Here is a 15147-nt window from a genome sequence, read left to right on the forward strand (position 1 = left end):
CACCTAAACCTCCGGAAAACACTAAAAAACAACCTGTTTAAAAAGGCATACCCTACCGATCCAACTTAAATGCCTGATCTCTGCAACACAACAAAACTAAAGAACGTAATGGACATAACTGCTTTTACTACATTCTCTGGCAACAAATTCCTGAGTGTGCCTGCTGGGACTTGTAGTTCCGATTTCACCATTGCATTCCCTGCGTTCAATGGGGTAAACCCTGGACTGGATCAACCCTGTCCTGTGAATCTGGATCCAGTTGGCAGTCTTAACTTAATGCAGTTTAAAGTGGTGTAACATGGGAGATGCTCAGACATCCTGTGGTAACTGGCAAATGTGCACATGCTAATCATGTTTTTTTTTTTTAAAAAGAGGTGTGTCACGTCAGGGGCAGAGAATGGGTGTTCCTGCAGTAAACACACAGTTTGTCCCTGTGGGTTCTGTCTCTGTCCCCACCCCATCCCCGCAGGTTCTATTCCTGTCCCCACCCCAGTGGGCTCTGTCTTCACCTGCAGAAGCCTCGAACACTTATGATTTTATATTTAAAAATCTTCTTTATTAAAGTATAGAAAGGAACAATATGCTGTGCAACTGTTGTTTATAAATCACAAATAGAAAACAATAATAAAAATGAACAACTTGTCTTCTTAGAAGGCATGTACACGATCCCCCCATGCAAATTTTGCTAGTTGTGGCCAGCATGTTTGCTTGTTTTTCCAAAAATCTAAATATTGTCGTCTGCATCACTCAGACATAAATAACAGTCCAGTTCATTAACAGGCTTCAAAGTAGAAAATGACACAGGGACAAACTTTGTCCCCGTCCACTCTGTCCCCATCCCATCCCATCCCATCCCATCCCAGTGGGCTCTGTCCCTGTCTAATCCAGGTGGGATTTGTCCCTGCCCCGTCCCCATGTCATTCTCTAGTAAGACAGTCATGATGTCAGTAGGGGGAGGGGGACCAATTCTGCATTAGCACCAACACAGGGGAGGATATACTGCCCTCCCCCCCCCCCCAAAAAAAAACCCCCGGTTGAACCTGGCCATCTAAATAAGAAATCTGGCAGGCAATTGCACTGTGTGGGGTGGCAACTGGGATATAACCAGAGGCAGCAGTGTGGGCGGGGTTAGTGAGCAGACTGAGATTTTTTTCTGCTGTCTTTACTATGTTATGGGGTTTTTTTTTTAATCCTAAGACTTTTACCCTTACTTTTACGGCCTCTTCTTTTGAAAACCTGTCTCTTTTTCATATTTCTCTAGCTCTTGTTAAATTGCCTGCTGCTGATCTTTCCTCTTATTACCCTGCCCCATTTTACCCCCAGTGTTTTTACCTTTACACCCTATTCCTTGGCAGGGAGCAGAGTAAAGCCACATGGGCCACGGATGGATATATATCAGGGCAAGATTTAACCAGGACCAGACGGTACCGGATCTTCCCGCTTGCAAAATGGGTACCTGCCTTTCCTGGCCCTTTTGTCGGTACTCCGGAACCCAAGCAGGTCGGGTACTGGCACTTTCCAGATGTAAACCAATACCAACCCGTCCCGGTACCGACTCTTCCCGGAAGCGGTCCTTCTTTCAGCTTAGGCCCGGGTTTCGCGAACCTCTAGCGCCCTCTGTCGGTCTGGCTTGCTGCCGGTCCGGATCAGTTCGTAGTCTGTCGCGGCGACACCGGACCGGGCCATGCTCGTCGGCCCAATCCGCTGGCTCAATGGGGCCCACGCGCTGCTCTGTCGGGCCGAACCGAAACTAGCTACTAGCTGCAGCCGAAGGTACCCATGGGCCGAGATCGGGAGCACTTATAGCTGGGCCGGGAGGAAGGGCCCGAGTTCTGAGAGAGAGAGTGTGTGTCCCTTCTTTCTGGAATTGGGAGGTACAAGCCCAGAGTCTGACTTCTGATTTCCAGGTGTACATTTGTTCCTGGCCCCTGAGTTGTCTTGCCTGTCTTTTCTCTGAGCTTGGGGACCCCTGATCTTGACCTCTGATTTCCAGGTGTACATTTGTTCCTGGCCCCTGAGTTGTCTGCCTGTCTTTTCCCTGAGCTTGGGTTTTGGGAGCCCCTGATCTTGACCTCTGATTTCCAGGTGTACATTTGTTCCTGGTCCCTGAGTTGTCTTGCCTGTCTTTTCTCTGAGCTTGGGGGCTCCTGATCTTGACCTCTGATTTCCAGGTGTACATTTGTTCCTGGCCCCTGAGTTGTCTTGCCAGTCTTTTCTCTGAGCTTGGATTTTGGGAGCCCCTTGGATTTTGGGAGCCCCTGATCTTGACCTCTGATTTCCAGGTGTACATTTGTTCCTGGCCCCTGAGTTGTCTTGCCTGTCTTTTCTCTGAGCTTGGGAGCTCCTGATCTTGACCTCTGATTTCCAGGTGTACATTTGTTCCTGGCCCCTGAGTTGTCTGCCTGTCTTTTCTCTGAGCTTGGATTTTGGGAGCCCCTGATCTTGACCTCTGATTTCCAGGTGTACATTTGTTCCTGGCCCCTGAGTTGTCTGCCTGTCTTTTCTCTGAGCTTGGGGACCCCTGATCTTGACCTCTGATTTCCAGGTGTACATTTGTTCCTGGCCCCTGAGTTGTCTTGCCTGTCTTTTCTCTGAGCTTGGGTTTTGGGAGCCCCTGATCTTGACCTCTGATTTCCAGGTGTACATTTGTTCCTGGCCCCTGAGTTGTCTGCCTGTCTTTTCTCTGAGCTTGGGTTTTGGGAGCCCTTGATCTTGACCTCTGATTTCCAGGTGTACATTTGTTCCTGGCCCCTGAGTTGTCTTGCCTGTCTTTTCTCTGAGCTTGGGGGCTCCTGATCATGACCTCTGATTTCCAGGTGCACATTTGTTCCTGGCCCCTGAGTTGTCTTGCCTGTCTTTTCTCTGAGCTTGGGGGCTCCTGATCTTGACTTCTGATTTCCAGGTGTACATTTGTTCCTGGCCCCTGAGTTGTCTTGCCAGTCTTTTCTCTGAGCTTGGATTTTGGGAGCCCTGATCTTGACCTCTGATTTCCAGGTGTACATTTGTTCCTGGCCCCTGAGTTGTCTGCCTGTCTTTTCTCTGAGCTTGGGGACCCCTGATCTTGACCTCTGATTTCCAGGTGTACATTTGTTCCTGGCCCCTGAGTTGTCTTGCCTGTCTTTTCTCTGAGCTTGGGGACCCCTGATCTTGACCTCTGATTTCCAGGTGTACATTTGTTCCTGGCCCCTGAGTTGTCTGCCTGTCTTTTCTCTGAGCTTGGGGACCCCTGATCTTGACCTCTGATTTCCAGGTGTACATTTGTTCCTGGCCCCTGAGTTGTCTTGCCTGTCTTTTCTCTGAGCTTGGGTTTTGGGAGCCCCTGTTCTTGACCTCTGATTTCCAGGTGTACATTTGTTCCTGGCCCCTGAGTTGTCTGCCTGTCTTTTCTCTGAGCTTGGGGACCCCTGATCTTGACCTCTGATTTCCAGGTGTACATTTGTTCCTGGCCCCTGAGTTGTCTTGCCTGTCTTTTCTCTGAGCTTGGGTTTTGGGAGCCCCTGTTCTTGACCTCTGATTTCCAGGTGTACATTTGTTCCTGGCCCCTGAGTTGTCTGCCTGTCTTTTCTCTGAGCTTGGGGGCTCCTGATCTTGACCTCTGATTTCCAGGTGCACATTTGTTCCTGGCCCCTGAGTTGTCTGCCTGTCTTTTCTCTGAGCTTGGGTTTTGGGAGCCCTTGATCTTGACCTCTGATTTCCAGGTGCACATTTGTTCCTGGCCCCTGAGTTGTCTTGCCTGTCTTTTCTCTGAGCTTGGGGGCTCCTGATCTTGACCTCTGATTTCCAGGTGTACATTTGTTCCTGGCCCCTGAGTTGTCTTGCCAGTCTTTTCTCTGAGCTTGGATTTTGGGAGCCCCTTGGATTTTGGGAGCCCCTGATCTTGACCTCTGATTTCCAGGTGTACATTTGTTCCTGGCCCCTGAGTTGTCTTGCCAGTCTTTTCTCTGAGCTTGGGGGCTCCTGATCTTGACCTCTGATTTCCAGGTGCACATTTGTTCCTGGCCCCTGAGTTGTCTTGCCTGTCTTTTCTCTGAGCTTGGGTTTTGGGAGCCCCTGATCTTGACCTCTGATTTCCAGGTGTACATTTGTTCCTGGCCCCTGAGTTGTCTTTCCTGTCTTTTCTCTGAGCTTGTGTTTTGGGAGCTCCTGATCTTGACCTCCGATTTCCAGGGTTATATCATTTGCCTGGCCCTGGCTGGAAGTATCTGTCCTTTTTCTTTGGGATGGAGAGTTCTACTCCTTATCTATATTTTCTAGGAATACATTTCTCTGTCTGAGCTGTGTGTGTGATGAGGAGGACAGTGGGGCATGTAGAACAGTAGGACTCATAAGTGAAAAAGAGGTGCACTGGGGTTTTCTGGGATGGCCATAATTGCACTGGATGAAACACTTTTGACCATCACAACAGCACTTTAATTGCTCTGTGCTCGTCATTACTAATATGTTTATTAACTTTGCTCCCGAGCAAACTCTCTGTATAGCTTATGCTACAAAGAAACATCACAGTAAGAGGAATACATGCTACAGGGTGACATTTTCATTTTTCAGTAAATCTTCAAAATCAAAGGAACATTTTTTTAGCAGGAAGAATAGTCAAAGTGGGGAAAAATCTGCCTTGAGAAATAGCTGAAATATCTTTGGTGGTGTTGTGTAAGAACAAAAGCAAGTTTTTTTTTTTGCAGCTACAAACATTAATAGTGCAGCTGAGTTCTCAGGATAATGCAGCGCTGCGTACGCTTTGTAGCGCTATAGAAATGCTAAATAGTAGTAGTAATGTACACACACAAAGATGTGTATGATGGTCAAAAAACTTAATGAATGAGTGGAGGAGTGGCCTAGTGGTTAAAGTGGTGGACTTTGGGCCTGGGGAACGGGGTTCAATTCCCACTGCAGGCACAGGCAGCTCCTTGTGAGTCTGGGCAAGTCACTTAACCCTTCATTACCCCAGGTACAAACAAGTACCTAAGCCACATTGAGCCTGCCATGAGTGGGAAAGCGCGGGGTACAAATAAAGAAAAAAAACTATTGTCATGTGACCTTTTCAGAAAGGCAATTTTTAGTCCTTTTAGGGAAAGAATAAAAGAGTAATCCCAGTCTTATTAGTTATGTAATTGTAGTGAAGGAGCATGTGTGCCTCTTTGGAAGAGAGAGCGTACCTCCTTTTCTCCTCCTTCCCCCCCCCCCCTGTTCTCTGTCTAATTGAGAAGTAGTTAGAGAAAGAGAGCAGGAGGGATTTGCAATACTTATGGACTGGTTTGCACAGGATTTTTATTTCTCATTCTTGGTCTGGGGGGGGGGGGGGGGGTGGAGAAATCAATCAGGCCCTAGGTGCTTTGTTCAGTGATTAATCTCAGAACTGCTGTGGAGAAGAGTGACTGACTGGGGATCCTTTTTCATGTCCTGGAACTCATTGGGCACTGAGGGAATGTGGTAGGAGTATAAAGATGGAGAATCTTCGGTTTGGTACAAGTCCTTGTTTGGATCAGCCACAAGTTTTCGTAACCAGAATCACTTTTATCAGACTTCTTTTTTAAAAATATATTAAGGGGCATAGGAGCCGACTCTGTGAATGCTTGACCACCTCCAATATTGAAAAAATTTCTTGTATGAGTCCAAGGAAGGGTTATTTCCACTGGGCTTAGCACCCCTAGTGATTTTGAAAAGTTGGCTGTTAAGGGGTGCTCAGTAATCCACTCTGTCGTATTTTGGCCTGACACTTTCTTCCTGGTCCCTGTTACCTCCATCTCAGTTTGAATTCAGCCTGAAATCTGGAACATGAGCTTTCTTCAGCTCTCCAGGGTTTCCCCCCTGTTTTATTTCCCTTTTATGGGCACAGTTTGCCAGGTTTTTTGTTTTTGGTGAGGGGTTAGGGAGGTCATATTGGTGGTTTGGTGGGGGGGGGGAGGGGAGAGGTGCCAATTCAACACCAGCACCTGAAGCAGACACCCTTCCAGGTCCCCCACCCCTTTTATGATTCCCTTCCAAACAAACTTCGTGTGACTGCTGCAGTGATGGTCATTCAGCTGAGCCCCATATGCTACCTGGATGTCTTCTGGGACCCTACCATAATGAAGCCTGAATGTGGCCACCAGGTGTCACCCTTGACCAATGATGACAACTTCCTTTCCTGTTGTTGCCTTCCTCCTCAGGGAGGAGGGTGTAATAAAATATAGATCTCCTTAGAGCTCCAAGGAGTCCACTCTAGCACATACTACTACTACTTAACATTTCTAGAGCGCTACTAGGGTTACGCAGCGCTGTACAAAATAAACAAGGACGGTCCCTGCTCAAAGGAGCTTACAATCTAAGTAACGAAATGTCAAGTTGGGCAGTCTAGGTTTCCTGGGCAGAGGTGTAGAGGTTAGGTGCCGAAGGCGACATTGAAGAAGTGGGCTTTAAGCAGAGATTTGAAGATGGGCAGGGAGGGGGCCTGGCGTATGGGCTCGGGGAGTTTGTTCCATGCGTGGGGTCATTGAGATAATGGGATGGTATGATTTACGTATGTGCTGAGTGAATTGCTGAGAGCCCTGTCTTATAATGTTTGTAAATACTCACCACCACACAGTTCTGACCTATTGTGACTTATTTCTGTCCCTCACATCCATGCATATGAGAATGAAAAAACCCTATTGGTTAAAGCAGCTATCAATCAAAGTGAGTAACATTCCATAACAGAATAGCAGCCATCTTGGAGGACTAACTGCCTGGAAAAAAAAAACAAACAAAAAAAGGAAAAAAGAAAAAAAACCCAAAAAACATTTCTTTAGGCATTTTCATTTTTTTTTTTGGCAGATTTGGGGCAGCAGAGGTGCTGCGGGAAGATTCTTGGTCCCTTCTAACTCAAACCTGTTTAGGGGGTAGTTTATACTACACAGAGCCACCTCTAAGCTAAGAAATAATGTACTCCACTGGAACAGTGGGATTCATAGCCTCCAAGTCACGTGAGCTTGTGTGACAAATGTGACTGTAGAATTCATCACGCGAGATCACGATAGGACTAAAAATAGTAAGTACTGGAGCACAACAAAAAATGCAGTTGTCTGATTTAGGTTCAAATACATAGCATATTGGAGTGCAGTTGCACTGAAATTTAATGAATGTATTAAGTACATTTATTTACTGGGTCTCTGCTGTCCAGGTCCAGAGGCCTGCCAAAGCATAAAGAGATGCCATTCTTGTATTTCTGGGCCAAGAAGTAACATGTCTAGGCCCAGCTAACCCTATTGGAAATAGGATCTGAATGCGGATCTCTTCATAGCTGTGGCCTAAGGCTGCGGGCCTGCTTTCTCGACAGCATTTTCGTAAAGTTAAAGGAAGTGAGCTTTCTGTAGTCAGTGTTAATGAACTTTGTAAATTGGTTGTTAGTTTTTTTTTCTAAAAATAAATAGCATAGTTTATATTTTTCCCAAACTATGTACACACTTTTGGCCAGGTGTACTGGTGAGTTTATCCACGTTTCTGTCTATGGAAAATATGCTAAGCATATCTGGCCCTTTATAACTTGAATAACACAACCAGAGATATATGTGTATTCTTGGATCCTGAAACCATGCAGGGTGTACGTAAATGTCTTTATGGCAGCATTTGCTGTCCTGTAAATCTCAACATTGCATGCAAGCCCTCGTCTGAATCTTTGCTTTAATCGTAATAGAACACTTCATAAAGGAGGACCCCTTACCATGGCTAACAAAGGCCAAGGCAGCAAGTCCAACGTGCACTCTAAGACAAACCGCCTGATTAACGAGAAGTCACCCTACCTTCTGCAGCATGCATGCAACCCTGTGGACTGGTGAGTCAGAGACTTTACAAATCGCTCTATAATGTATACCCCAACTTCTGTATATGGTGCCAAAGATCCAAGATGCACGTACAAACAGATTGGTTAAAGAGCTGTTAACTATCAATTAATTGGCTCAGTTGATGTTAATTGGCACTAATTTGGTTTTGCGCATGCATCTTCTTGCATGTGGAGGTGGAGGTGTAGCCTAGTGGTTAGTGCAGTGGACATTGATCCTGGGGAACTGAGCTCAATTCCCACTGCAGCTCCCTGTGACTCTGGGCAAGTCACTTAATCCTCCATTGCCCCTGGTGCAAAATAAGTTCCTGAATATATGTAAAACCGCTTTGAATGTAGTTGCAAAAACCTCAGAAAGGTGGTATATCAAGTCCCATTTCCCTTTCCCCTCTTATGCACTATTCTATAATACTGTGAACTTAAAACCTGTAGCTTGCAACTAAAAAGGGGAGGGACATTCAGAAAAGTTGCAAGCAGTGTTGATTTTATTTATTGATTTTCACAACTTACATACTGCCTACACCCAAGCGGTTCACACACAGGTATTTGTACCTGGGGCAATGGAGGGTTAAGTGACTTGCCCATGTTCACAAGGCACTGCTGTGGGAATCGTCCCCACTTCCCCAGGATCTCGACCCACTGTGTTTTACCATGAGGTTACAGTGGGAATTGAACCCAGCCCCCCATTTTCTTAACCCACCGCACTAACCATTAGACTACTCCTTTTCTCTGTGAGGCATATTTTCAAAGCACTTAGCCTTCCAAAGTTCCATAGGTTTCTATGGAACTTTGAAAGGCTAAGTGCTTTGAAAATATGCCTCTATGGGGCTCATTTTCAAAGCACTTAGCCTTACAAAGTTCCATATTATCCTATGGAACTTTGTAAGGCTAAGTGCTTTGAAAATACGCCTCTATGTGTCCTAACTGTCTGTCCTACCCTTATCCCTTATTTGTCGTGTCTGTCTGTCTGTCTGTCTTGACTTAGATTGTAAGCTCTTTTGAGCAGGGACTGTCTTTTCTTCATGTTCAGTTGTGAAGCGCTGCGTACGACTGGTAGCGCTATAGAAATGATTTGTAGTAGTAGTACTTCTCCAGTAGAGTGATGCCATTTACACACCAAAATGCCAAGAGTTGGGTGCTGGCATTTATACCAGGTTTCAACTTTGGGTGCGGGAATTGGCTTTAATCACTATTTTTTTAAAGGGCATTTATCCTACAGTGCCCTTTATAGAATAGTGCTTAGCACTGAATTTTTTTTATTTAGCGCCATTTATAGAATTGGCCCCTCCCATAGGTGGAATTGTGTGCTCCATCCATGTGTACATCTATCTTGAACTATAGTGCTGCTAGACGTATGCAGCACTGTACACTAAACATGCAAGAGACGGACCCTGCTCGACAGAGTTTACAATCTAACCAAGCCAGGCAAACAGGATAAATAATAACTAAGGGATTAGGAATACCCCAAATCCCACCCCCTTTATGGATGGATAATTTTGGCTGTATAGGAATTTATATAGTCAAAATTATTTGTTTAAGTGATTTGGATTTAATAAAAAGTACTTATGCGGTTGGCCTTGCTGCTGATTGCATAAGAGCTTTAGAATATTGATCCACATGTACTTATGGCTATGTGTTTGTTTGCACTTGTGAAGGAAGTGCTTATTTTTATTATCTCTGTTGACTTTTCAAAGCCTTCAGGGAGCAGTTTTGACTAGCTCATGATGATCATTATGTGTGTGGACACATTTAGCATAAATACTCTTTCCTTAGTGTTCTCACCAGACCAGTCCTGAACTGGCGGGTTTTGTGTCCATCAACCTGCTGATTGATGGATACAGTATTCACAAGTTTTGGACTGGTCTGATGGGACTAAAGGAAGGAAAATTAGTAAGACCTAATTTCTCCATAGACATTTTAAAGGGAAATAACACAAGTAGTTTTCCTTTGGCAGTTGCCTGTGATGTGTACGTTCAGAAAAACATCTATGTGTATTTGCCACTCTTATTTCTGCAGGTGACTGATCTGTGCTATACAGGCTGTTTTCTTCTCCTAACCTAAACATATTCCTGGGAATGCCTCCATTTACTGTGGTTAAAAGTAGGCCTGAAATGGAATCCCATATATGCTTTTAGCCATAATGATGGTAAACCACCACCTCTGCTGTTTTTCTCCGCCTTTTTTAAGTGCAGACATTGATGACATGCAGCACTGTTGGCGAGTGCTTATGAATGATTAGACAGACACCATGGCCCTTTATAGCCGCAATCATCCCTTTGCCAGCCCCTGTGTTGTTTTAAACTCATGGTCCTGTTCCTCTAAAATTCCAGTGTGGTCAATCAATAGTGGTGACCCCGGCACAGCATTTTTGTACGGTTAGGTTTTGTTGTCAGGTATCAATGCATATCGGTATGGCTTGTTGTGGATGTTTGGTATAGATTTGTGCTTGTCAATCCGTATGAGTTTGAAGGGATGATAACTACAGAAAGAGTCTTTGAGTATGATACCAATAAGGGAACCCTGCTAATGTACATTTCCCAGTAGTCCCTGCCCCAGGAACTCTCTTTAAGATGTGAAAAGAAAGGTGAATCCCCGCAGAAGCATTCACTTTGCTTACTTTTCGCCCTTTATTTCTTTTCTAGGTATCCTTGGGGCCAGGAAGCCTTTGATAAGGCACAGAAAGAGAATAAGCCAATATTTCTGTCAGGTGATGATAATAAGCTTTACTTGTTTAGCATTAAATCTTATTTATTTATTTACTATTTTGTTTATTAGGATTTATTTACCACCTTTTTGAAGGAATTCACTCAATGCGGTGTACAGTAAGAGTAGATCAAACATTTAATATTTACATTTTTCCCATTCCTCTAGCATGTACCAGATCAGTCCAGGAAATGAAGGTTGAGTCCTCTAACCAGGAAGTGGAGATATAGAGCATTTTCTAAGGATACTCTACAGCTTCAACGCCAATTTCTATCTACAGCAGGTGGAAGGTGCTTGGAAGTGCAGCTCCTGGACTGAAGGTTGAGGCCTGCTCCTGGGCTAGTTGACAGCTGATACCGAGTAGAGCTGGGGAGTGCCTTGGGCAAGTGCTGGCTGTTAGCCTGGGGGTAGACCCAGTGATTTGGATCCCTTCCCCCTTCTCTCCCCCCCATGGATATTTATTCTCTACTAAAAAAAATAAAGATTCTTCAGGTATCTAAAGGGACATATCTGCAGTGGGAATGTTGATCTGCAGGCAGCTGATGGTAAGCCTCCCCTGTTTGCTTCCTTGGGTCTTGGGGGGGGGGGGACAGGTGTTTCGGCTGGTCAAGCTCTGCAACTGCTGCTATTCCTTCCCTGCCCGGAGGTGCCTTTGTTGGGCCATTTGCTTTGCTGGCTCCACATCGGCAGTGCCGGCTGAGGCAGTAAAGCGCTGCTAATGCTGTGGAATGCACTGAACCACATCAGCCTATTGTGTCTGCTGGCTTCTGCGGTTGGAGGAATGTCATTTGATCTCAGACAGTGTACCTGGTTCAAGGAAAGGCAACTCTGTTTTGTGTGAGAGAAACCATGGCTTGCCCTCAGAAATTAAGGGAACGGCAGCCATTTTACCTTCCAGTCTCCTGGGGCTGGGCAGCAGGCTGATTTTTCAGGTGCACAGTGTCAGGGGGCTGCAGGATTCAAGTTTAGCGCTGTCCCCTGGGTCTCTGGAAGAGGATCCTCCCTTCTCCTGTGAGTTCATGCTCCTTCACCAGGCTTATTTACTTAAGATGAACAGAGTAGTTCAGGAAGCTGGTTCTGTCTCTGCTGTACCTGGCTTGACTTCTGTGTCCAAACATCTACACTTGGACCAAGGGGATTCCTTGGATTCTGAGTGTGTCCAGCTCTGTCTGATCAAGCATAGTGCATGGCTTCTCGGGCCTTGTTCCTCAGAGCTGCCAACCCTCTTAGTGAAGTCCTTGGAAGTTGTGCACATTTTTTTCTCTGGTTCTTCCAGACACTCCCTCCCCTGGAGATTCCATCATGGATGGTTATAGGAAGCTGCCTCAAGTCTTTCTAGCTCATTACACCATCCAGTCTATGGTTTGGCAGAATGGGAGACATCTGATGTGGGGCTTAAGGTGGGAAGGACTATGGGTAATCTCTACCCTCTTTTACCAAATGAATAAGAGAAGTATAAGCGACCCAAAGTGGTTGGTGTTCTGAACAAGCTCTTCTTCCAGACTGGGTGACACTGCCTCAAATTCTGAGTTTTCTGCAGGATGGTCTCTTGAAGGGTCTCGCCCTGGGTTCCTTGAAGGTCCAGGCTGCAGCGCTGGCTTGTTTTAGGGACCATCTAGAGAACACCTCTTTAGCCTCTCACCCTGATGTGATTCGTTTTCTAAAAGGGGTTAATTGGCTCCTACCCACCAGTTAAGTCAGTTTGTCTGCAATGGCATTTGAGTCTAGTCATCAAGGCTCTTCAGAAGGTCCCCTTTGAACCACTAAAAAGGGCTACGATTAAAGATCTTACATTTAAGACAGTTTTTCTGGTGGCAATCTCTTTGGCTCGCCAAGTTTCTGAATTACAAATGCTTTTCTGTAGGGATCCGTGTTGCGCTTCATGAAAGTGGGAGTCTCCGTTTGTACTGTTCCTTCCTTCCTCTCAGATGTGGTCTTGACTTTTCACTTAAATCAGACTCTGGTGCTTCCTTCCTTTCATAAGGAGGATTATGGTGCAAAATGTTTATCCTTGAGGTTTTTGGATGTTCAGAGAGCCTTGATTAGATATCAGCTCTTTGAAAATCATTAATCTCTTCCAGATAAGTTAATTTTATTTGGGAAGAAAAAAAAGAGGAAGATACCTCTAAAGTGACGAGAGCACACTGGTTGAAATAAATAATTTCTTTGGTATATTTGCTTGTGAGCAAGCAACTTCCCTTGTCCTTGAAGGCACATTCCACTAGGGGAATAGCAGCATCTTGGGCATAGCTGAGATTAGTCTCCCCGTTGAATATTTGCAAAGTGGCAACATGGTCCTCTCTCCATACTTTTTCAAGACACTATCGTATGGATGTCACTGCTTGGGAGGATGCTACCTTTAGACCTTCTGTACTTGCAGTGGGGATCTCTGAATCCCTCCCTAATTGAGCACTGCTTCGTTACATCCCATGCTTCCGGGACTGATCTGGTGGATGCTAAGGAAGGAGAAATTAGATCTTACCTGCTAATTTTCTTTCCTGTAGTCCCACCAGATCAGTCTAGCTTCCTCCCCTTCTTCAGAGATGCAGATTGGTTTGCAGTAGTTTGCCTTCCTGAAGGCTAATGTTCTTGTTGAATCTTGTGATGCCGTTTCTGTTACAAGTTTGCTCTGTTCTCATCAGAAATGAAAGTTCATGCTTTACAAGGATGCCTCTGCTTTGTTACACAAAATACTGAGATGTGGGAACCACAGAGTATCCTTATAGAGCAGAGCGCACTCCTGTAGTTTTCTATCTCAACCTGCCTGACGGTGGAGTCGACCCACACTCCTGGACTGATCTGATGGGAGTAAAGGAAAAAAATTAGCAGTTAAGATTTAATTTCTCCTTTTCTCTTAGGGAAAAAAAAACAGTTTAGCTTTCAATCTAAGCTCATGTTTCTGACAGAACTATTTACTAAATAGTTTTTCTTCATGCTGTGCTGGAGCAGATTTTTTTTTCTTCATAAAAGGAGTTATATGATCAGGCTGATAGTGGTTTACAGCCGATTGAGAGGGAAGACATCTCATTGGTAGAATAGGACTTTCCAGACCTATTTTGGGGACCCTACAGCCAGTTGGGTTTTTAGGATGTTTAAAGTGAGGTATCAGTTGGGAACGAAGCAAAGGAAGAGAAAAAAACATCATCAAGGAATTAGCTCAGTAAATGAGAAAAAACAAGTGGCAAATGCATTAATACAGTAGGAAATACTCCAGGAACCATTTGTTGATCAAAAATAGACATATGAATGGTTAAAGAGATGTGAATTGACCTAAAGATGAAGGTCTAGGACAGTGGATTATGGACAGGATGGTTCACAGCAAGCACAGAAAAACCGGTATAACATCTGTAGGTTCTGTAAGAAAAGCCTAGAAATAGTTACTCATCTGATAGTTGGCAAATTTCTGTCTGGAAAAGTACAGGGTGGCACATCTTATTCATTGGAAACTTTGTAAAAATGGCAGCATCTACTATAATAAAACTCACCCTCAACGTTCTGAAGTCACTCAGTCACTCCCTGAAGGGTTCATGGATTCATGGTGGTGAAGCCACAACACTGACCATGTCTCTCTGCCCCGCCCTCACATGACGGACCAATCAGAAAAAACACCCTCAACATTCTGAAACACAAAGGACCATCACAACACCGTTCCCAGGCAACACTAGGCAACGTAAGACGGACCAATCAGAGGAAACTACGTGACAATAAGGGAGGAGCATTCCCCAGCAGAATGGCTCATTATCTGTGCAGCACGGAGAGCACAGAACCACCGCTGGAACGAGAGAAGAATATTCCTGCTGTGGGTATGTGCAAAAATAGACCGGGGGGGGGGGGGGGGGGGAGAAATGTTTAAATGCCTAATGCCAGTATTGAAGAGTGCCAGAGGGCCCATAGCAAAGACTATATTTGGGATCGCTTGACATGGAGTCAGAGGAGCTGGAAAACAACGTGCCCGTCACCATCTGGGACGTGGGCGAACAGGACAAGCTGCGGCCCAGCTGGAAGGATTACCCGCGACCCAGCCAGCAGCAAACAGCGACCAAGGAAGGGGGAGGAGTAGGGAAACACTCCTTCCCTGCCTAGGAATCGCTGGAGACTGGCTGCCAAACTAACGAAACAACTGCACACCGACGCACCACCTCCATCATTCAAAAGGCATCCACTCTTTCTTCAACAGAAATGCAAACTAATAATACAAAACAAAGAATACCCGTTTTCTCACGCAGCTACAGGTAACTCCCCACCCCCTTCCTCTTCCCCTTTTGCCAAAGCGGCCATGCCCAACCACCCCCAGCCTCAGGCAAGCCATCTCCCACCTCGGGGATTCCCCGAGCACCCGGAAAAAGACGGCGCAGCTTCCCGCAGTGCATGTTCCAGCATTCCCCTGCAGCCGGCCTGAAATGGACCGAACATACCGGATCACCACCCGATGGCCCGAGACCGTGCTCCTCTCCCTTCCGCCAACTTAAAACAACCATCCCCGTCCTCAGGGAAGCCGTCTCCCACCTCCAGGATGCCCAGAACCCCAGCCCAACGGAAAAAGACGGCGCTGCTTCCCACAGCACATTTCTCTTCCAGCGTTCCCCTACAGCAGCCCTGAAACGGCAAAAAAATACCGACAGACCAAGAACGTGCTCCTCTACCTTCCGCCC

General features: G+C 45.7%; 1 protein-coding gene across 2 annotated transcripts in view; it reads left to right on the plus strand.

Moving 5' to 3' along the window:
* The first annotated feature begins 1606 nt into the window (after window positions 1–1606).
* Window positions 1607–15147, plus strand: part of SPATA20 (spermatogenesis associated 20) — a 97869-nt gene continuing 84328 nt past the window's right edge. The window contains exons 1-3 of one of the 2 annotated variants that reach the window (XM_030208358.1): window positions 1607–1773; window positions 7649–7786; window positions 10435–10499. In XM_030208358.1, the coding sequence (XP_030064218.1) occupies window positions 1685–1773; window positions 7649–7786; window positions 10435–10499 (292 nt within the window). In that variant the 5' untranslated portion in view covers window positions 1607–1684. The other variant, XM_030208359.1, reaches the window with a different exon arrangement.

This window comes from Microcaecilia unicolor, chromosome 6, assembly GCF_901765095.1.
Source record: "Microcaecilia unicolor chromosome 6, aMicUni1.1, whole genome shotgun sequence".
NCBI classification, from domain to species: domain Eukaryota; kingdom Metazoa; phylum Chordata; class Amphibia; order Gymnophiona; family Siphonopidae; genus Microcaecilia; species Microcaecilia unicolor.